Genomic DNA, 19,027 nt, shown 5'->3' with positions numbered 1-19,027 from the left:
AATATTTTTCAAGCATCTATTTTGGAAAGTTTGAAGTTTATGTAAGTGTGTAAAAGATGCTCGTCCCCAGACTGTTATAAGATAGTGAAATAAAGAGTGAATGAATGCATAATAGAATTTTAAAAGAACATGTTGTGACACAAAGTTCTTCAATCTCCAGAGTACACCACAGAGGGGAGAAATTCTTTTTTCTAAATGTTGTATATGACAATTCCAGGAAAGAGTACTATCTAAATGAATACCAAAGTATTTTAAGTATTTGATGGTTTTCACCTCTTGTATGGCAAACTGATTCATATGTGGATCCCTGTGTAGTGATGTTACTTTCCTGGAAGCGTGGAATAACATGTATTTAGTTTTTTCGTGGTTTATAGAGAGCAGATAGCTATTAAAAATGTAGATAGCAATTTCAAATCATGTTCCAGGTTTTCGATTAATGTATTTGAAGACTTTTTTGTGTAAAATAAAGCAGTATCATCCACAAAAAGCCGTGCTGTACCAATAAGGGGAAGATTACAAATGTCGTTAATGTAAATAAGAAAAAGTAAAGGACCTATGTTACAGCCCTGTGGAACCCCTATATTAATATTTCGGAATTCTCTCGCTATTCCTTCAACCACAACAAATTGTTTCCTGCTGTTCAAATAACTTCGAATTATGTCATTTGCTTTTCCCCTTATTGCGTATTTGTTCAATTTTTGTAATAAAATTTCATGATTTTTAGTAAAACCATGAGAAAATGGTATTGTCGAAGACTAATTAAAGCATTTCGAGCTTAATGATCTAAGGTGATATGAGTAGTCAAACGAGCTAAACTAAGTTAGGCTATTTTTTTTGTAATTCTTGTTTATGTATAAAATATTTTAATATTTTTTTATATCTCTGGTTCTATGTTTAGTTTACTACTATTTTTTCAGTCCTTTTTGTTCTTTTCCTTTTCCGATTTTTTTTTCAATCTTTTTCTCTTTTTCTTCTAATTTTTACTCTTTTCACAAGAAGTTCTCAATATTTCCTACATTCTCACATTTTCTACAGAACCAAATACTCTGCGACCTGCACTTTGCAGACGTGGCCCTAATGGAGTGTTCGGATTTTATGCAACAGTTGCGCAGCTTCAAACCACAATCGCTCGGATGTGCCGTGGCTAGACGCAAGAGTTCGACCACGCTGATCTTCCCGCTGCCACCGCAAGCCTGTTCAGGTGAGTTTGAAGAAAAAAAATTAAATGTCCATATTGAACACATCCAACATTTGAACACAATTGATGACAATTAAAAGAATTTAATGTATTGCCTTCAAAATATTCTGAAATCAAATTCTGACAAAACATATTCACATTATATTCAACGACAACACACATGAGCCCGATCGAATGATTTGCTTAAAAACTGAATGTTTTTATCTCCGATTTTCCCTTCGTCAACAAAGCGTTTCACCGCCGCTACCGTGCACTCGAACAATGGCAAGACACCGAAAGCACTTATTCGCAGATTCTCTGCTCCATTGTTTTCGCTGCTGTTGTTGTTGTTGGTATTATTGTTGGTACGATGGCACCATACACAAAAGTGCACAAACCCACATATTGCTCTGCCAGAGCGTAAAAGATAAGAGCTTGTTGATTTTTCCACCTCTGTGCTTTTTAGCTGCCGTACCTACCTTTGTAGGTTTAAAGGTACGAACAATCATTTGGGTGATTGTTTTTGGTTTTTCCCATTCTTGACGTGTTTTCAGATTTTATCTATTTTTTTTTGGTTATTGCTTGTTGGAGCAATTTTTCTACGATAAACAGTCAGTTTGTATTTTGTTTGAATTCCGTTTAAAGATATCGGTCCAAAATAGTTCCTTGCTTATTTATCTATCCACGGCATCAAACATGGTTTTAAAAATTAATAAAATCTTCAATCTGATTCATGACAACTTATTGAAGGTCGAAGTTAATTTAATCTGTTGCTCTAACATTTAATATAGACACAAATCAGCGGAAAATTATTTTTAAACCCAGCATTTTAATTTGGGGCTGCATAACTGAGGATTCCTTAAGTTGGACTTGGGCACGGCTACAATGATGTTGTTTACCACATCTGGATCCTTCATCAAGTGATTGAGCTGTTGTCCAGTCATTCAGATCCATTTCAAGGAAGCAATGTCCTCAGACCAATGAGAAAGCAGTCCGTTCTGCCATGTGAATCCATTCGACCATATTCATATCCCTAGATGTGGAAGTGCAACCATTTTTCTGTTTAGTTTTGTTTCCTAACCAAGGTTGTCCCTCCGAGAAAATCAAGTACAAGCAGAAAGGAAGAAAATAAGAGGCAAAATAACTGCTCCAACACAACATTCTTTTGTCGCAACATTTACTTCGAATTTCATCGGAAAATGTTTTCCTCCAACTCAAAGTGAAGGGCCATCGTCACATAAACGACGTCGACGACGACGATGCACAAAGTCCTCCTCTTTGTGGGCATGACAAACGCAAAAATATCCACCCTCTCAACTCTTGTCAACGTTTTGAATGCTCTCTCCGTAGAAGGTAGTCGGTAGAGGTACACAGACAAATTCATAGATGCTCGTTCGCATTCTTGACCTTGGTTGGGTTTGGGCTTGGGCTGACATAAATGGAGGACCAGAAAGCAGCAAAAAAACACAAACACGAATAGACAGCCCTCCATTTTGGGGGCACACGTGGTTACCACGCCGTGAGTGTGCGGGTAAAGTTTGGGACAGGCCATTTTGGGTAGAAGTGAGTTATGCAAGAAGAGGAGCAGGGCTTGTTAGCGAAACGAAAGCTTTTTTCCGGGGAACAGCGTTTGTCATCTCCATTAGACATTGTCTGTCGCCCCGAATGGTGGTGGTTCGTTTCGATGTTTGAAGGAAGCAAACATCGTTTGCTGCAATAGAATTGATCAAGAAATATTCTGTTTTGAAACAAGCAACAGATTCGTTACTCTCGTATTCCAAGATTGTCGAAGTTCATAGCGGATTCAATCCCACACCCACAAATCAAACTCTACTCCAATAATGAACTTCCTTGGAGGTGGAATTATCGGTATAAGATTTTATGCCGGACCGGCATTAACAAGCTTTCAAATAATGTGGGTGTGTGTAACCCGACATTAGACAAAAAATCTTTGTTTTCTACTAACGGCAAAAAATCGCCAGCTAAGGTGGGCTGTCCGATTGGCAATAGAAAACAGCTTCTAGTTTCCCATTTCACCCCATTTCCATCCCATTCTCATCCCTTTCTCAACAAAAACTAAGGAGGATGAAAAAAAATACACCGGCCAATGGAGTGCGTTTTTATTGTTAATCAGTGCAAAGAGACATACCCCTGTTAAACAGCTAATAACTTTTTTTTCTGATAACATACGAAGTCACGGTCTTCGTCAAAGTTATTCAGCAGAAAATTTCCTTTGAGAATTTTATTAATTGGCACAAAAACCGTAAGCTGGCTTGGTTCCACAGACGAAACTAAAATGATGTTGATTTTTCAGTACAAAATATTCAATTTTCCCATACAAACCTAAAAAATCAAATTTTCTCATGTAAACGTTACTTGAAAATTTTGCAAAAAATCATGGATGAGTTTTGGACCAAGACGAAGCTTTTCAGACCCCAGGGTTTGAGAAATTCCAAAATGACCCCAAATCTACTCAGTCTAATGTTACAGTGAGTTCGGCTTCCATGTTGCTTGTTTACTAAGTACAGTCGTGGGCGCCAAGAACTTCCAAATCCATCCACCAGGAGCGCCACAATAAGAGCAAAAATATGTTCCTATTCTAAATAGAGCAATCAATCAATAAAAAAAATTGAATTAATTCATATTGCGCCATCCATAAAATTGTTATTTCTCGCTCTGTAAGCCATGACCTTTACTAAGTCTCAGAATCTTGTAACAAACCTAGAAAACCGGAGATAAATATTTCGTAACAAACAACAGTAAATTACAAAACAAATGTTTAAATTATTTCTCGATCAATGTTTATTGTTTATTGCTTATTAGAGTAAAATCAACGGATCATATGTTGATCCTAATGATAACTTAATAGTAATTACAATACAAGATAAAAATTAACACAGGTCTATACCGTTCTTGAAACAGTTAAAATATTTCTGCGGAACACGTTCCTCGAATCATCGAAGTCGAAATGCTCAGCAAAGCGATTGAACGATTTCAATATGCCGATAAATGCGCTGTTCGCTCCATAGTTGTTGAGAAGAATAGGAACATAGAGCTGCAAAAGCTGGTTTCTCAATTCTTGGGGACGCACGCTGAGAGGAATGGCCTCCAGCAAAACGGGACAGTTAACTCTGGACGTTAAGAGATCAGCAACAAATAGAGCGCGCGTAGCGTTTCTAGGTCTATGAGGCGGCAGCGATTCTCATAACTTGGTAAACGGAACGGGTCTTGCCAGTTCAGATGACGTAGGGCATACCGCATGAAGCGACGCTGGATAGCCTCGATTCGTTCAGTCCCATTCTGGTATAAAGGGCACCAAACAGCTGAAACATACTCGAGGATGGAACGTGTGGTGACTTTTCATCGGTAAAACATTACATTTAATAATTCGTCCTTTCTTTCACAAACTACGCGATTTTTTTTAAAATACACTTATTCTCCGGCAAAACACACAACATTCGTTCTCAATAATCGAATCTAGAATGATCATCGTCATTGGCTTATTCATGAATCTTCTGCGTCGTTTCATTCTCATTCGGTCATGCATTCATTCGTCCAACTCTACTCTCAGGAGTCACTCAATAATTCTCTCAGCGATTTACACACTCCAACCGCGTGATTAGGTTTGATTTACTTTTTAATCTTTTTGTCACACTCAAATCGAATCAATTTACTTTGTTGTAAATGAACAAAATCTAAGTGATTATGTTGAGCAGTAAAACTAGCTCACCTTGATCTGGTGATTCCAATATTTTTATTGTTGTGTTTACTGTTATTAATATTCCCATCACATATCTACCACAGAACGAACTAAACAGTAGTAAAGACTTTTCAGACAATACACGTCTTTGAAGTCTTTGGCCATGCGAAATAAGAATCCAAGGTTTCTGGATGCTTTGTCTACGATGTAGTTTGTGTTAGCCTTTAACTCCAGCCAGCGATTCAGGGGCAGGCAATTCAAGTCACACCATTGAGCAAAAACATTGAACTGCTGCTGCAGGAAATTGGTGTCCTCTTGGCCGTTTATGGTGTAAAAAAAGTTTCAGGTCGTCGGCATATGCAAGTTTTTTGCAGTCAAGGATCGAGAGATCATTAAAATATATCACGAAAATTAGTGGCCCTAAATGACTTCCTTGAGGCACACCGGAGCAGGCAAGAAAATGATTTGAAAAGGAGTCACCAATACGAACGGATAACTTTCGACCTGTTAAGTAACTATGGAACCTGTGCAGAAGGGATCCACAGAAACCCAGACGTTCCAGCTTTGCGATAGCGATTGCGATGGCGTCAGTTTGGGTTTTCATAGCAAAGCTGTCTTGCACAAAAGATGTGAAGGTGATTAAGTTAGTAGCCGTGGATCGTTTAGGCATGAACCCGTGTTGATAATTGGAAAGCTGGTGTTTGAAGAACGAAATAATGGGATCCAAGACAATTTGGCTATCGCGCATCGAGCTGAAATTCCGCGGTAGTTGTTAACATCTCTCTTGTCTCCCTTCCTGTGAACAGGAAACATGTAGGCTTCCTTCAACAATGAGGGAAAGATTCCAACATCCAGCGATGATTGGAAAATATGCCGAATAGGAAACAGCAAAAGTGGCATAAAACGCTTCAAAAATGTAGCAGGTAAACCATCCGGGCCCATAGATGTAGAGTTTTTCAGCTTAGCTGTCGCTGTCATGTCGATATGGATGCATCATCGATTATGATACCGTTAAACGAAGAACCTATAGGCAATATTTTTCTCACAGCTCTAGCCAGTTGCTCAGGAGAAATGGACCCAGTTGTAGAAATGCTAGAGAACTTCTCGGCAAATAGATCACAACTTTCGAGATCAGAGTTCCCTGTGTCGCTGTTCAGGAACATGTGAGACGGAAGCCCTGATTCTCTCCGCTGATTTTTCACGTGCTTCCAAAAAGATTTCGGACTGCTCTTGAAATTCTGTTGTAACCGATTAATATAATTCTGGTAGCAACGCTTACTGGCTTTCTTATAGGCCGAATTCAATTTGCGATAATTGTCCTTAGTGTAGAGGGACTTGTGTTTGTTTTAGTTGCGAAGTGCGCACTGCTAAGCCGTCTTAAATCTCCGAAGACTTGCAGTAAATCAGGGGGTCCATTAATTGGTAGCCGTGCTGCATTTCAGCACATGGCGATCGATGATATAATTCATGATGTTCGCAAACGTCTCGGCAGCTGCATTGGTATTAGAAAAATCTAGCTCAGCCTCCCAATCCATACATTGCAGGATGAGGAATATAGCTTCGAAGTCAACGTTCTTAAAATCGTGATAGAAAGATGCGGTTTTCTCTTCTGAGCCTTGTATTTTTGTAATATCGAGTGAAATCACTAAGGTTGGATGATGCGGGACAGTTTTAACAGTTGTTGTATAATAATAAATTATAGAAAAATAAGAATACGCTTGAGAAAAATAAGCATATTAGAAAGATAAAACTAACAAAATTAACGAAAAAGGCGTTCTACTTTTAGTGCTCCTTCTGATTAGCCCTCATTCGTCCCTGAAATTTTTACCCGTTTCAAAGTCCCTGGAGTGTCAATTTGACACTCCTGACTAAACCCACTATTTCTCTCTTGTTTCTTAACCGACTCTTAAAAAAATCATAGATTTAGAAACCTCGTGATGTAACTCAAATATACCTTTCAGGCAGTATCCACCTACAGCACTTCAATTTTCCGTTATTCAAAGTCTAAGATAAAAAATCCGAAAAAAACATGCTTGGAAAAAATGACTGTAAATCAGCTACGGAATGCTAACAAAAATATCACTTAGTGTCCAAGAAAGCTAAAGTTAAAAGCTATACGTTGGTCATAAGCATATATATTTTTTGAAATTTTTCAAGATCATGACCATCAAAAATGATAAAGAGTGATGTAAAAATTGAATCATAAAAATTGCTTTAGTCATACCAGATAAATTTTGATAAGAGAATTGGTAAGTTGACGTAATTTGGCACATTTTTTGCGTTTTTAGATTTTCAAAATACAAAACACAATATTTTTTTACGAACTTTCAGCACGATTGAAAAATAACCATAGTGCTCTCACACATGGATAATGTTTGAAAAATAACTGTTTTCGGAAAATAATTATTCTTTTTGAAATAAATTGAACGTTTTCGTAAGAATTTTAATTGGATTATTAAAGCATGCTGCAATGCAATAAATTTGACCCATTGAAAAAATAAAAACATAAAATGCATATATCTTACCATAAAGCTCAATTTATTAACTGCTTCACTTATAATAATTATCAATTTTCTGGAATTCACTACGAAACTCAGAATTTTTTTTTGCAGTCCTTCCACGTTCCGGTGAGTCTCATAATGAGTTTATGAGCACCATCGAAGTTGAATCAGGAGTCGAAAACCAGCTTAATATGGATCCATCATCGTGGGAAATTTTCCGGAATGACTCTTCAATCAACTGTGCTGCCACATAATAAGCCTTTGTTGAAATCGGCATCGTTCCTGAAATTAGAAGATGTAAATCAAATTTTATTTGGATTCAAAATTTATCTCTGCATTGTCTCAGGACGATCGGAGCTTGCGTGGTCAGATTCGTACGAACTATTTCAACTGGACCTTAGATCAACCATAAATTTCAATCATTTTAGTGGTTGGCTTTTTCTTGATTTCAGGGAGCCGGAAGACCATTACTATAACTCTCCTGGACAAGCTCTAATAGATTCATTTTTTAGCGTAAAAAACTTACCTTTGGAAACATCTTGAAATTGATATCCTGCATCCGGGTCGACAATGTTCGTATTCGGGTCTGAGTTTTCAGGCGGCAGTGCTTTTTTGATTTCTGTTTCCAGTTTCCAAGTCGCGGAGGAGGATTGCACATTATATGCTTTTCCATGGCGAGCACTCGGAACCGGGTCGCTTGACCTAAATATGCGATATAATCAGATACCGGCTTTATAAAGATCAACCTTTCACCACATCGATACATACAATTGTTTTATTGGAGCCGGCAACTCATATTTCCCTATATTTCTTGTAGTAAACTTGGCTTGACAGAAAAAAAGCAGGAAAAACCTAATCCTAAATAACTGAAGCGCTACAAAATCTACTAAGAAAACAAAAACAAAGATCAGTCATTCAAATGCAGAATTTTTAACCATTTTTTTTAAATTTTGGCTATTGTTAAAAAAACAAGAATTATCCAAGCTTGAGCAGAAAAACCAGAAAATGGTTGAAAAAACACGAAAATGATTATGAAAAACGAGCGTGCATCAAATCTTAATTGTCTACTCGCTAACTTTCAGCTACTCAGTTCAGAGTGACGGCTACTCAGTTGTCGCCAAAACCGCACCTACTCAGTTCCCAAGTAACACAGATTATGCCAACTAGCATTAGGAAGTTTTATTATGGTTTAATTATGGCATTTTTTTGTGCAGCTTGTTTTATGGCGGTTTTATTATGGTCATGCAGAATGCTTATAATTTCTTTTCGACCATATGTTTTCAGAAGGTTTTGAAAACGCTAATAAAACTTTTATTAAACATGCTGTTTTAGTTATTTTGAAAGAGTTGTGAATGCTTTTTTTAAACTATAATAAAACACAAACCTAGAAGTTTGCTCCAAGCTTTCTTTTGCATGTTCTATAATAGCACTCAGTGCATGATTATTAAACCGTCATAAAACTTAGTGACAGTTCTCGATCAAGATGTCAAAACAGGACACGCTCAGATTAGATAGCACATATTTGAATTGGAACTCCCATTTTCACACATTTTTGGTAAGTTATGCGTGTTGGTTTTGAGTTAAAATTAAAAAAATACATCTTTGAAAACTTGAAATCACCGAAAGTAGTATGAATATCTTTACAATATGAGTATTGAGTGAAAGGGCCCAAATAGTAGGAAAAAAATTGTTGCTTGACGCCATCAATAATTCAAGATGGCGGCTTCCGCTTTTATTTTCAAAGCTGTAAATTACTGAAAATATCGTGAAACCTTCACAATATGGTTATTAGGTGAAAGTAATGAACGAGTAGAAGTCAAATTTCGTTGCCCGTCGCCATCTTAAATCCAAGATGGCGGCTACCACTCAACTTGAAAATACTGTAAATGACTGAAAATCGCATAAAACCTATATTATAGGGGTATAAGTTGAAATAAATCAACCGGTAGAAGTTGAATTTCGCTATCTGACGCCATCTTGAAATCCAAGATGGCGGCTTCCGCTAAACTTTAAAATGTAGTAAATGACTTAAAATGACATGAAACCCAGGTGGTAGTGGGTGGAAGGGCTTAACGAGTAGAAGTCGAATATTGCTATCTTACGCCATCTTGAAATCCAAGATGGCAGCTTTCTATAAACTTTAAAAATGCTCTAAATCATTGAATATCGCATGAAACCTCCAAAATATGGGTGTTTGTCAATTGGAATAAGCTATAAAAAGTTTATTTTTGCATTCTGACGCTATCTTGAAATCCAAGATGGGGGCTTCAGCTGAACTTAAAAATACTGTAAATGAATGAAAATAGCATGAAACTCCCAAATATATTGTATTGGGTGCTAAGGCTAAATGATAGAAGTCAAATATCTCTTTTCGCGTTTCTCTGAAAATCTGTAAGTGACTGAAAATCCCACAAAAACCACCACAATACAGACCCCGTTCGTTTTTGGCAACATTCGATTTTGCCAACATCGAATTTGGCACATGTGCCTAAATCAGACGGTTAACAGAAACAACATAACCTTATAGTTTTCGCTAGAATAAGACCAATACAATTTAAACATAATAACATGATAGGAATAATAGAATTACATAAATGGCAATAAAAACAAAAACTATAAACAAAACAAGAAAAGTGCTAAATGCATTAGAAACATAATGAAAAAATAATAAAAGTGATTTAAAATGATCTAAATTGTCTTAAAATAGTAGTTTTAATGTAGTATTACGTGAAAAAAGTTGTGTTCAAGCGATTTTCATTGATTAAAAGTATTTTAAATTCAGTGGAAGCTGCCATCTTGGATTTCAAGATGGCGTCGGAAAGAAAAAAAAATCGACTTCTAGTTTAGCCCTTTCACCCAATACCCGTATAGTGGTGGTTTAATGCGACTTTTTGTTAGCATTAAGCATTAAAAGTTGAGCGGATGCCGCCATCTTGGATTTCAAGATGGCGTCTGATAGCGAAATTTAACTTCTACTCGTTTAGCCCTTTCACCCGATACCCGATTTTGTTGGGGTTTCATGCGATTTCAAGTCATTTACACCATTTTAAAGTTCAGCGGAAGCCGCCATCTTGGATTTCAAGATGGCGTCAGACAACGAAATTTGACTTCAACTCATGATTTATTCCACGGGTCATTCAAAACCAATCCCTTTTCATTCAAAAAGTCTGTCCTCATTTACTGTACTAATGATTAACAACTCAGAAATGAGGAACTCAACCTTAGCGTGTAATTGGTTGGCTTGCGAGAGAAACGTCAAATCGTAGCTTTTTTTGGGGTCATCATTAAACCATAATAAAACTATGAATTGACTCACGCCATGTTGGTTGCAAAATCGAAGGGCACAAAATGACGCCATGTTGATGGATTCACAATGCAAGCATTGGAAAATATTTTTTCGAGCCTTTTTCCATCAATTCCATCATAATTGACCATCAGATTTGACGAGGCGCATTTATTTTAAGATACTATTTCATGTACATTTTACCTAAAATCTTGACTGGCAGTAGAAAAGAAGCTCAATATATGGTTAAAATATTGGTTTTTTTAGCTATTAATTTTACCAGATCATATCTGAATAATGCAATCATCATTCATCAACCATTATGGTTGCTGGAAAAAATAAAAAAAAAACTCCGAGAACTGACAGAACCGAAAAAACAAAAATCTCTAACATGTTTTATAATAGCTTTTTAAATGCTTTGGTGACCAACATTGATGACCAACAATTATATGTCTTGATGACGTTTCTAGGGTAGGGCCAAATAGCCTGATTTTGGCTTTATTAGAGTCCAGGTGATGATATAGAATGCGCTTTAGCTTTTTATGAAGATTAATGCGATAGTCCAAACGATATTTTGCTGACCATAATAAAGCTAAAATTGTTACTTGGGTTCTGACTAAACGGCTTTTACTCAGAACTGACTAACAGCCCTTTTCGCGACAACTGAGCCATGGTTACTCAGAATGCGCGAATAATTCTGAAGCGGTTTTTGGCCGCTTTTTCCATGCTAGAATAGTTGAAACCTATATTATTTTTCAGACAAATGATGGATTTGTTGATTTGATGAATAAAAAAAGTCCAAATGTTGTGCAACACATTTATTTTTAAAAAATTTGAAATTATTTTTTCTCCCGTCGGGTTTTGTCTCCAAGGCCGGGACCCATTATGCCGTTATAGATTTAGTTATGGCAAGTGTATTTGGACCACCTTCGTCACAGAACCCTGTAATAAAAATAATATCGGATTAATAGCTAGAAATTACCTTTGAAATGAATATTCACCATGTAAATTTTCTAGTTTCTGCTGCACGAAAACAACGAAGTTCGACGCCTCGCACAAACTGATCATCATTTACTCAGTTGTCGCCTTCAAGCACTCGAGTTCTCTGAGTGCCGAATTTCCTGACGTCTGAGTAAATTTTCCGCTGATATTTGAGTTCATTAAGATCAGCCGTCGGCTGCTTCATACATGTGGCGACGTCTGAGTAAAAGGTAGCCGGGCTCTGAGTATTTCAAATTTAGCGAGTATGGCGTATCGTATTCCAGGTCATTTACTCCGCCTCAACTGAGGTAAGGTTTTTTCATGTTTTAGTAGCTGATTTCGCCGGCAATGAATTGCAATTGCAAGATGTATATTTGTATCGTGTGTAGTCGAGCATAAATGCAATCAGACGTCGTCAAATTATCAAATTCGCCCACGCGTTTTTGTAATGTATGGCACACTTAACGGAGATGAATTGGTCTTATAAAATCCAAAAAAAGGTCGCAAAATCTTACATTCTCCCTCGTCGTGCTTATAATCATAAAAACATACAATTTACCCAAAAATGAAGTATTAGATGTGTTGCATTTTGAATAATAAATCAAAAAATCTAGCATTTTGTTTTTTCTTCCTTATTTATCATTAAACCATGTGTTGTAATTCATAAATATGTACAATGAACATTATTGTACATGCATTGATTTGATTTTTCTTCATATTATATTGGCCAAACATGCACAACGTTATCAAAATCGCAAGTGTCATAGTTATTATCGACTCATCTCCCAATAGCAAACTGAAATATTGCTTCGTTTAAAACATCGTCAAACTATAAAACTTGGTCATTGTCCCACTTTCCTAGAGCTTCACTCGCACTTGACCACTCGATCAATCAAGAAAAAGTACGGCGCTCGTCTCCCGGGATAACATCTTATCACGCCTGATGGCAGTCTGTGTCAGTAAACTCAGGACGACTCCTTCCCCCGAGCGAGGTCCCAAACCAAGGCAGCAAGTTGACTGCGCGATTCACCCCACGAATCTGAGGGCTAACAAGCTCCCAGATGTCGAGGATAATGCTCTCTGGCAAACTGGTACTGCTGGGACACCATCTGGTGGCAAACTTTTCCCATCATCAACTTGTCACGATTCTGGTCCGGAAGACGTGTCCCGACCGCCTCGGAAAAACCGCTAGGCAACAATCCCGGACCAAGTTAAAGTTGACTGATGAAACGATGAGACGGTTTCTTTGACAAAAACGCACCACAAACACACGCGCCTCGCCTCGCCTCGCCTGGTTGCACATTCCGGGCACAGATTTATGTCGACTCGTTCACCTCCTGCTTCTGGAATGGTGGCATTGAGGGTAGCGGGTCGGATAGTCCTATGAATTTGAAATGCCTTCCGTTTCTTTGATGTTTTCAGTCGTCCGGGGGAAAGGTTAACGTTAAATGCCACGCATAAGATTCTCTATTGAATTGACTTGGGAACGGACAAAAAAAAACAAATCTGATTGGAATCATCTTGAATTCCGTGTGTTCCCGGAAGTCACAACAGGATGAATTGAATGTGTGTATTGAGGTAATGAAACTAATTATGTTTGAACAATTCCTTCTATTGAAACTTGAAACATATTTATCATCTAGTTATGGCTGATTCAGGCGCGGTCTTAGAGCTCGCCCATGGGGGGACTGGGCGGGGGGTGATTTAACAAATTTTCAAAAATAATAAGAACTTCAATATCTAGTGAACAACTAGTTCATTTTGAAAGAGTGATGGTGGGAGGGAGGGTGCTGAACCCTGCCCCTTTTTCTCCAATTTGATCTCATTGAACTAAATTTGTGAAATTTTGAAAAATTTAAACTTTTTTAACCCATTTCATATTTGATTTTTTTTCGACATTCTTTGATAAAATTTCAATCTGCAAATCAATAATTTTCCATGCGAGTCAATGTTGATAAAAGGTAGGTAATAGATAAAGTTATTTTAAGTGAAAAGTGTCAAATTGATACTTAAGGTCGGTTTAGGGATTTTTGTCTGGGCTTTCAGGGTGCGTCCTTAAAATAAAGTGAAGCAAAATTCAAAATTAAATTAATCCAGTCACAGCAGAATTGTTTTTATTAAGATGCGCCTGAATAAAAGTACAAACCACTCAACTTCCAATTGAGACATATTTTATTGTTTAAATTTGCAGATTAGAGTTAAACTTATTTAATTGTTTAAATTTGATTTCTTCGTTTTAATAAAATGAACAAATACTGTGAAATTTCCTTTTTAAGCTAAGATTTAAAGCGTTATGTTCATTCTTAAAAATCTTAAAAATTAAAATTCAATTTTGAAGTTGTTAGTTGCTTATTTGAATTTACCTTGTGATGGGTGCCCAGGGCCGGATTGTGTAATTTTTATTCATATGCTGTCTCAGAGTACACATAATATTTTTAACATACAAAGAAATTTTAAAGAGTTCATCATATATCCTTCAAATAACCATGATATCTTCAAACAACAATTTGTTAATCCATCATGTGCAAATATTGTGGAAGAATTAAAGGAAAATGCAAGTTAGAGCTGGTAAGTTGTGACTGTAATTGTTCTTTATTGATTTAACGGTATAAAATCATAGTTAGGGTCAAGGAAATAATGCAAAATTCAATTCACAATTTATTTCATAACTCTATCACAATCCATAAGTTTTTGGATTAGCAAAAGATAGATATAAAAACTCCTATTTTTTAATCATTAATCACTTGGTCTGTGCTTAATCGAAAGCAGAATAAACATTTCACTCATGAGTCATGACTATTGGGAAGTAATATCAAGACTTCATACTATGAATTCAAAACAAAAAAATGCCACAGAATCATGGCCGTAGGAATGGGGGGAGAGGGGGTTTGAAGATTAAACTCCCCCCCCCCCACCTAGAGGGTCTTTCAAAAGCAAGAAAAGTATTCTAATTCACACTCAAAATCTATTATTCTTAATCAAATTTTGATTATGAAGTAAGGTTATTCGATAGTAACAATCTTGACTCAGAACTCGTCAAAACCTCGAAAACCAACCAATCTCAAGTTCAAAATTCAGCTACAGTTTTTCAAAATTTTCTCACTTAATGATAGGAATGCATTTCTACACTAAAAAACAAGATTTTACTCATTTAAGAGAAATTGTTGGTTTCTTATAATCAAAATCGAAATTGTATTTGTGTTTTCATATTAAGGAATATGTATCCAGTTTATATTCTTTATTATCGATTCGACCCATCATTAAAAGTTGAAACAAAAAGATGTGTTTTAAATCGCCGTTTAAATAAGGTTTTACATATCCTTCAAAATTTGATTCATGATTTTTGAAACTCAAACGCATTTTTTACCTTTCGATAATATTTTTCCGAATATGAAACAAAACTAGGAAATCATTCTGAATTTTTGTTTTATATTCACATTCAAAGTTCCGAATGAACCAATTTCAAATAAAAAATCAGATTCAAAGTTCATGAACTTTATTCTAATGCAAAACTAAAACATAAAAAAGTTTCATGATTAAGGATTCTGAAACTGATTTCAATTCTTGGTGAAGATTTCTGAATTCAGAAACCGTTTCTATGTACAGTTTAGAAAACGTATTGAAACTCAGAAACATATTGAAAATTCAAATTTCGAATTTAAGCTCAAAATTCATATTTAAATTTAGCTCGTGAATGAGTTCTTCAATAAAAATAAAATAATAAATTTCGATAAGCAACCGAATTCAGTTCGTTTGCACAATTTAGCTGAAATGACAAAACTTAGTATAATTTGAGATCATTCTGATAGTTTTGTCTTATGAAATACTTTTTTTAAAAAAACATCCACAGAAATTGATTTTTAATGAAAGGAAGTTGATGATAAAAAAAACATTTTTCTTCTCTCAAAGAAATTGCAGAGAATTTCATATGCTTTTGCGTATTGTTCAACATTATTAATATTGTAGATTTTTCATGTACCAAATTTTGAACTAAAATCTTTAGCTTGGATCGAGTGTACATAGATCCGATTTGAACCGCAAAATTTTAATTTTATTCTTTAACTTTAAAAAATTGGATTTATTTTATGACTTTTTTAAAGAAATTGAAGCCTATTTAAAAAAAATTATAGTTAGTTGAAATCAAATTAGAAATATTAAGCTGACCAGATTACTCGGTTTTACCCAGACTTGAAAGGATATTCAGTAAAAAAAAAATGTGTAAAGGTTTGGCCCGGCTAGGATGCCTAAATTTTGTTGAAAATGTTTTGATTTTATCCGGATTCATTCATCTTTTTTTTTTGGGAAAATCAAACGAAAAATTCAAATTGCATCATTATAATTTTAAGTTTTGACGCCTGAAAATGAAATTTTTCAAGCTAGATTTGTTAAAATAAACATAAACGATTTTTTGAAATATCATTCAAAATCTGATTATGTTTTTCGATGAAAAAAAAGAAACAAATGTTTTTTTCTTGATTTTTGTTAGATAGATCCTCGAAAATTTGGAAATATAATGCCCGAATTTTGCCAGGTTTTAAATAATATAGCTCGGATACGTGCGGGAGAACATTTGGCAATCTTAAGCAAAGTTCAACAGATTTCATGGTAAGTTTTATGATTTCAACGATCGTTAGAATTAACTTTCCTATTTTTTTGTCCAAGGATTTTTTATACAAATCATAATAATTTTTTGAAAGATTTTTGGATGCATTTTCAAAAGTTTCTATTTAACACGATAAACTATTTATGTATGTAAAAGAACTTAAAAATAAATAATCAAATAGTATTTAAAAATAATATTTTGAATATATTTTATTCATGTATTGTTTGAGCAAAATGGACATAGACAAAAATAGATTAACAGCACGCCAAACAGCACGCTAAATTCAGGGCATTTTCTTTAATAAAGGATAGTTTAAAAAGGACATCAGAATCAATTGTATATAATTTTGGCCAAAACAGTTGGAAAAGTTTTAATAAGAATTTCAAATCTCAGATTCAAATTCAAATAAAATTATAGAAGGGAAATAAAGAAAGAAAATTTTTGAAATGAAAATTCAATAGCGGAGATCAATTTTCTGGATGATCCTATTTTATAAACTGCAGTTACTTTATTCTTCAAAACTTAAAAGGGTGTATACGTCTATGCAAATTTTAATAATGATAAAAAAGTTAAGAACAAAAATTTTGCATTATTCACACTCATTCTTAAACTTATCAAGTACGCATTCCAGATTGCCCGGTTTTATAAATTTTATTCCCAACAATACCTGAGAAAACTTAAAATTTTAAAGTATTTTAAATATTTTCCTCTCTTTCTTCGCATTTTCAATTTCCTGCAAATTTTCTATCAAAAACTGTTATTTTATATATTTTTTTAAATTGATCTAACTAAATCTAAGAAAAATCTAACTGAGTAGTTCTAAATTAGGATCTACTTTTCTGTGGGTTTCGATAGAAACAAATTAAAATTCAAGTTGATTTTGGTTTTAATTTTTTTTCGAATAATCAATGAATTCTGCTAAGATTTATCCAAATTTTGTGTTCAAAAATTCAAGATCCAATGCGCAGATTTTGCCAGCTAAAATTAAAAGTTTTTTTTTTCTCTGAACGAATTTTGTAGAGACATTTTACAGAAAAAATTGAATAAAAAATAAAGTTATATAGTTAACAGATACTAAGCATCTGACCGAAACGGATTTGAGAAGGTTATAGAAAGTTTATATTCCAAACAATGTTATCTACTTGTCTGTAGATCAAAAACATACAAAAATTCGACTCAGTTCAAGTTTTTCTGGCAAAAACTTGATCAAAAGTAATCCCATAAGTGCGAAAATTTTCCAAAATCATGTTTTTCTTAAACGTAAATAACTTTTGAATTGGCAAAAAGTGGCAATTAGTTTTTGTTTTGTTGAATAGCCGAAACTTCCATTTAAATCTTTGAGCATGAATGAGAGTGGGGTCTCGTGGGGTAACATTTTTTCCAGATGTCCAAATATGATGAAAAATCGTTATTTGTGCTTGAAACCAATAAATTACGATTTTTTTTTTCAATTCGTCAACCTCAAAGAAATAAATTTCATATTATTCTGAAAACATCCATGCTTTAATGTTTTTTTTATTTCTTGAAGAAATAAAATTTTTGTAGAGTATTGAATTGTTTCTTTAATTTTTGCGATAAAATGCAACAGCATCAAACTCCAACTTCACCTACGAGAAAATTGTATGAAACAACGAGTTTCAAGATATGTTTGTCAGATTTGTGATCGGTGTGATGTCCAGTTTCTGAAAAGCGTAAATTAATAAATAAAAATCGAAATTTACAAAAAATCTGTTTTGACCAAGCTTTTGCAAGCCTTGCCCTACTGTATAGCGTTGCTAAATAAATGCTAAAGAAAAATTAATTTAAAAAGTGTGAATAAAAACCAGTTTCTACTCAACTTCAGTCAAATAAGGAATTCAAAATTTTGGTTTGCTTTAATTCTAAAAATATCACTTTAAGAATAGTTTTTTTTTTTAATCAAAATCATATAAAAAATACCCTAAATGCTTTCTATAGAGCTTCAGCAACTGCTCAGCTTGTTCCAACTTTGTTCCGAAGACGACGAACCATTTTTTTAAATCGACAACACTTCAAATTAGAAAAAATCAAGTTTTTTTTTGTTTTCACTGTAATTTCTGTAAATTATGTAGGGGAAAGTCGGGTAAGACGGACACTTTCAGTCCCGTATAGATATCAATAATCCCTTTGTTGACTTATGGCAAGCAAGTTTTCATAATAGTAAACAAAACAAACAAAACCTTGCAGGCTGCACAATTTGATGTTATTTTCTCTACTCAATAGAGGCCATAACTGGCAACATTTTCGGAAATTTCAGGCGTTTTCAACGATGGAATCTTCATCAGGGGTCGTTCAAATATAACGTAACGCAATAATCGAGCATTTTAAACCCTCCTCTTTCCTACGTAACACATTCTTCTCAAAATTTCTAAGCGAAATCCACAAAGCGTAACAAACTGCTATACCCCCTCCCCCCCTAAACCCTTCTCAAAAACGATCGAATTTTGGTCTCTGGGCTTGAGCACAAACGTCTTGAAAAAAAAAGTTGATAGGTCGGGTAAGACGGACACTTCAAGGACGGGTAAAACGGACACATAAGTTTCTCCAGATATTTCAAATGATTCATCGGTTTGATCTTCCATATGCTTTCAGAAGATCTTGGAAAGAACAATTGGCTATCAAAAAGTATTCAGTATATCAAACAGACCATAAAAGCTGCTAAAAGTTGATACCCGGTGAAAACAGGGCCTTTAAAATACGGAATCACGAAAGCCACACTGTTCCGCTACCGGACTCGGACCAGTTGGTTCCATTTTGCTTGAAA

General features: G+C 35.0%; 1 protein-coding gene across 1 annotated transcript in view; it reads left to right on the top strand.

Annotated features, from left to right (window-relative positions):
• The first annotated feature begins 1,039 nt into the window (after nt 1-1,039).
• Nucleotides 1,040-19,027, top strand: part of LOC129755598 (uncharacterized) — a 379,672-nt gene continuing 361,684 nt past the window's right edge. Inside the window, exon 1 of the mRNA XM_055752171.1 lies at nt 1,040-1,201. Within this exon, the coding sequence (XP_055608146.1) occupies nt 1,078-1,201 (124 nt within the window). The 5' untranslated portion in view covers nt 1,040-1,077. The remainder of the gene's footprint in view (nt 1,202-19,027) is intronic.

Source organism: Uranotaenia lowii, chromosome 3, assembly GCF_029784155.1.
Source record: "Uranotaenia lowii strain MFRU-FL chromosome 3, ASM2978415v1, whole genome shotgun sequence".
Classification (NCBI taxonomy): Eukaryota; Metazoa; Arthropoda; class Insecta; order Diptera; family Culicidae; genus Uranotaenia; species Uranotaenia lowii.
Note: the sequence above shows the minus strand (reverse complement) of the source record. Positions and strands in the feature narration are given on the sequence as shown.